This window comes from Montipora foliosa, chromosome 12 (assembly GCF_036669935.1).
Source record: "Montipora foliosa isolate CH-2021 chromosome 12, ASM3666993v2, whole genome shotgun sequence".
NCBI lineage: Eukaryota > Metazoa > Cnidaria > Anthozoa > Scleractinia > Acroporidae > Montipora > Montipora foliosa.
The window spans coordinates 37,652,523-37,657,522 of NC_090880.1; the positions used below are offsets into that span (position 1 = coordinate 37,652,523).

Sequence of the window (5,000 nt, forward strand, 5' to 3'; positions counted from 1 at the left end):
CCGTCAAATTGATCGGTTAATTGTGTCCTTTACAGATAATATTATTTCCTCCGAAAATTACATTAAATTGTTCACAACAACAAACTGCTCTACTCGACAATGGCAGGCGGGCTGAAATTGACAAAAGCGGGCAATAAGAACACGTGCGCTGGTTCAGTCTTGAGCTCGTTCACTCAATATAGAACACGCTGTTTCACTAATATATAATAGAGAGGCAAAACAAAAACACAATGTACAAAACACAACGGTCAGAGAAATGGAAAACGTGTATTTTTACTCGCGATCCTAAATATCCACGTGAACGATGTCGCGTCATGCCATCTAAGATCACACATCAAAACACGCGCTTTCATTGGTTCTTAAAATCACATGATAAGCGGCCTTTGTTCCCTTACGTTACCTTACATTACAGTTTCTATGGAGCGCTCGAATTTTATTCTGCATACACAACAATCTCGCGCTTCGGCTCTATTAATTAAGGCTGTCGCGTCGCCAGCCTCGCTTCTTCGCTGGGCTGACTCGTTGGGAAAAAGGTTAAGGTCACTTGTCGATCGGAAAAAAAAGTATGTAAAAAGATAATATATTTCCAAAGATATATTGCTAAAGTACTTTTTCGTCGGAAGTAGAAGTTCATTTTGATTGACAGGATATGTAGACTATCGGAGCGATTTTCGCAGGAAACATAAAATAATTGTCTTCGCTCGCAAACGTTAGAGGCATTTGTATATAAAAACATAAGCAATGAAGACCCACAAGCCACGTGAATATCCAAGATCTGGCGCTAGCAATAGGAAAAAGAGAGAGAGAAAAAAAGAAAATAGCTAAAGGATCAAAGAAACGTGATCGATGCGAAGCAGGGTTGGAAGACAAAGGATCATATTATCAGAACTTGCCTTCAGACTCCTGACGAAGCCTATCGGCGAATTAATTATGCATCTTTGGAAAAATCACGGGAATAGGCCATTTTCGAATTCTCACGGCTGGACTGGATCTAGCATGAAATGGAGGCTAATGCGGGCAAATCTTTTCAAATGCAAATTAATTTACCCGCTTCCATTTCATGCTAGATCTAGTACAACCGTTAGAATAGGAAACTGGCCTATTCAAGAGGTGCTAAATCAGGCTCTCTCAGTACACTCACTACCAGTGAACGAGAATAAACACTCTTGTAGCGATAAAGTAATAAAACCAAGGGCATTTCCTATAGTCTTCTTGCAACATGACGCGGAAAATACTATATAAAAGACAGATAACTAGCTCGCATTCTGCTATCGCCGTCACCATTTGTTTGTGATGGTTTTTACGCAGATCACACGTTGCGCTCCTGTTGAAAGCTTTTGCGTTGGTCCGCTTCCACTTTTCCTCTGCTGCTGTGTTTGATGAGATCGCGCGTCCTTTTTCTGTTTAGCATGAAGACCGATCCGCTGCGAAAGCATGCGTCAACAATCCGAAGAACAGTAGTGACAATGAAGCTGTAGGAACGCTAGAACTGGTGAACTGTGACAGGAAAAAAAAGGGGCGTCTTCTGATTGGCCAATTATGGGGAGAGGTGTTAAGGCGGAGTTTGTTGGTCCTCGAGACCTCGCGATGCCGGTGCGACGCTCTAACCAAGTAAGCTATAGACCTTTGTCATAATGGCGCCCATTAAAATATTCTTTTGTGTTAATGCTAATAAGCCTTTCTAGCGTCGATGCGATGCACAAAATTCAAAAGAATATGTTAACCAAAATGATGCCAGTAGATCCAACTAATGTAAATACAATAGAATATTAAATCGGTCGCCATTTATGACAGACGTCTGTGAAGCCACTGATGTTGGGAGCTGGTCATATGTGGGCTCAAATGTTCCCGTGATGAATGAGTCAACGAACGAACGGCATCGTGAGGTCACAGGTTCAAATCCCGTTGAAGTCCTTTTTCAGGCTTCTCTGGGCTATGCAATTGCTAACATTGTGTTCATAACTGGGAGAATCATAGCTTTGCTTGATTTCATATCCGCAGTTCAATATATGATTCATTTCATATATTATTTCGTTATCTTTCGTTATCTTTCGTAAACCACTTATATTTTATGTTGTAGGTTCCTTTTCAACTGAAGCAGCTACTTCGTCATCTTCAAGCTCATCTATTGTTTCGTCAGAATCAGGATCCTTGTCACTTGCCCTTACAACTTCAGCATCTTCATCCACTGCCCTAACAGCTTCAGTATCCACATCACTTGCTGAAACAGCATCAGAATCCTTCTCCACGACTAAGACAGCCTCGTTATCATCTTTTTCAACGTCAATATCCTCCTCAGCCTCCCTGACAGCTTCAGTATCTTCATCCATTGCCTCATCACCTTCCGCATTTTCTTCAGCTGGTGAAACATCAACAGAATCGTTATTCATAACTAAGATAGGCTCAGCGTCGTCGTCAACGTCAATATCCTCCTCAGCTGCCCTGACAGCTTCAGTATCTTCATCCATTACCTCACCAGCTTCCGCATCTTCATCAGCTGGTGAAATAGCAACAGAATCCTTATTCACGACTAAGATAGGCTCAGCGTCGTCATCAACGTTAATTTCCTCCTCAGTTGCCCTGACAGTCTCAGTGTCTTTATCCACTGCCTTATCAGCTTCAGTATCCGCATCAGTTGCTGAAACAGCAACAGAATCCTTGTCCACGACTGAGACTACCTCAATATCGTCATCAACAGCAGTTTCCTCCTCATCTTCTATTACACATTCACTATCTTCAACAATTGCATCTGGGACAGCTTCATTATCTTCTTCATCAACGACGGTATCTTCCTCTGCTGCCCAGACAGCTTCAGTATCGTTATCCACTGCCATAACAGCTTCAGTGTCCTTATCTGTTTCTGAAACAGCAACAAACTCTCTTTCCACAACTGAGAAAGCCTCAGTATCGCCGTTGTCGTCGGTGTCTTCCTCGGCTATCTCATTCACTGTATCTTCATCACTATCTTCAGAGTCCTCATCCTCTGCAGTTGCACCTGTTACTGAATCCATTGCGGCATCTTTACCAGTCACCGAGTCTTCCCCGACAGCCGAACCAGGTACGCCTATAGCATTATTCAGTCTTTTAGCAGCTACTTTAAAGCGCTCTTGCACTGTGCAATTTTTCATGCAACTTGTCTCGCAACGCCATTGCGAGACAAGTCGTTTGAATCTTTGCCCAATGTAACATACCTTGCAAATGCCAAAAACGTTGCGAGACCAGGTGCAGAAACCGTTGCGGAAAGTATAATTGAGTTGTACTTTCCAACACGGTTGCAGCGATTCTTTTAAGCATGCGCAGTGTAACATCTGTCCTGCAAATTTTGACGCAACGGTTTGCGGCACCAGCCAATAAAAATGTTTCTTTAACCTCACGTGATCATCGAAACGAGGCAAGTTGCATGAAAGGTTGCTCAGTGTAACACCCGTAAAACTACGGTCTACACTAATTTCCATCCCTCAAAGTGACATTGGACATTTCGTAACAATTACACGACGCAATATCCTATGTTAATATTGACAAGCTTACCGCTCTAAAAAGAATGAAAACAGGCAGAATTACAGCTTTAGTTCAACAAGAAATAGCGTTTCTAAGCTATGCCGCGCTGATCTACAGTATTTAGGTCTAAAAACCCTGTTGAAGACGGTTAACTTACAATTGTTTTGCTGGGTACTACTATTTCAATACTCTAAAAAATTCGATTTTTGGGAGGTTGTCTCGTTAGTCTAGTGGATATCGGAAACTGCGAAGTGAAGCCATCGATGCAGGTTTAACTCTTTGCCCCGCCCATTGTGAATCTTCTCAGCTTCTTTAAAATCTTTGTTTCGTTGAAGTAGATTTGAAGTCTAAAGTAGACTGCACGTCGTATAAGTTGAAACACTTGCTTCATTAGTCAACCAATATACCTGCATCGGCTGTGTAGAGAAGGCCGTACCATGCTTCTGATATTGTCCAATGAATTGAAGTAATTAAAAGATCGTTTAATCTGTCTTGACCAATCAAATCATTTCTTTCTCCCGCCGATTTTCACGTGTTTCCCGAATAGTTGTGCCTTTCCTATTCATTCATAAATTTTTACCTTGGTCTTGACATGCAAGTGAAAGTTTTGCATTTGATTAACCTTGCGTAAAGTAATCGATATCACTTGTTGGAGCTTCGCAAACTTAGCATTCTAAGGGCCGATTTACAAGATATGATTTTTGTCGCATGCGATAAGCTTAGGACAGGCCTACGACACGAATTGTTTCTCGCTTACGATTGTCGTGTACGTCAGAAAAAATGTCGTAGCATTTTGAAACATGTTTTAAAACGTAAGTCATGTCGCAGGCCTGTCGTGAGCTTGTCGCATGCGACAAAAAAATCGTACCGTGTAAATCGGCCCTAAGATTGCTGAATTACTATGGCTTCAAGGCTCCCTCTTTTGCGGACAAATCAAAAACAAGACGCTACTTAGGCGATCAGGTGGGATATACTGAACAAAGCAGGCAGCGGCTGTGAATAAAAATTCTAGAGTCTGTGACAAAATTCCTTGGAACATTACACGAATATATAGATTTGAAACTTTCTTGGCTCACTCTCTCCACGCAATATCGTTTGCACGCGAGTTTCTGATCCCATTTGGCAAAACAACATTGTGGGAGGGCAAGGTATTGCGAATTGTTTCGGCAATTTTGCCTGAGGGTGTAGTTGTTATTGATATTACGACTGTTGCAGCAACTCAAACCTCTTCTTTCAATTTTACGGTTCAGGGCAGTTGTAAGTCAGTGAACAGTATGATCAGTCGTTCAGACGAATAAGTTGGAGAGCGGGGTGCTATATAATGTATACCTGTTGTGAGAAAACGGTAAAAGCACAATAAGTAGAAAGACTGCAAATGTCATATTCGGGTACGAGACTTGAAGATCTTGAAATTACGGCCAAAAAAGGGAATAATCTGATTTGACTGCATTTGATATTTGCAATCATAAGGGCAAGCATAAGTAGCTTATGCTAATGAAAAC

General features: G+C 41.7%; 1 protein-coding gene across 1 annotated transcript in view; it reads left to right on the top strand.

Annotated features, from left to right (window-relative positions):
• The window catches only part of LOC137978775 (mucin-like protein), a 71,613-nt gene that overhangs the window by 10,019 nt on the left and 56,594 nt on the right, over window positions 1-5,000 (top strand). The window contains exon 2 of the mRNA XM_068825833.1: window positions 2,081-3,058. Within this exon, the coding sequence (XP_068681934.1) occupies window positions 2,081-3,058 (978 nt within the window). The remainder of the gene's footprint in view (window positions 1-2,080; window positions 3,059-5,000) is intronic.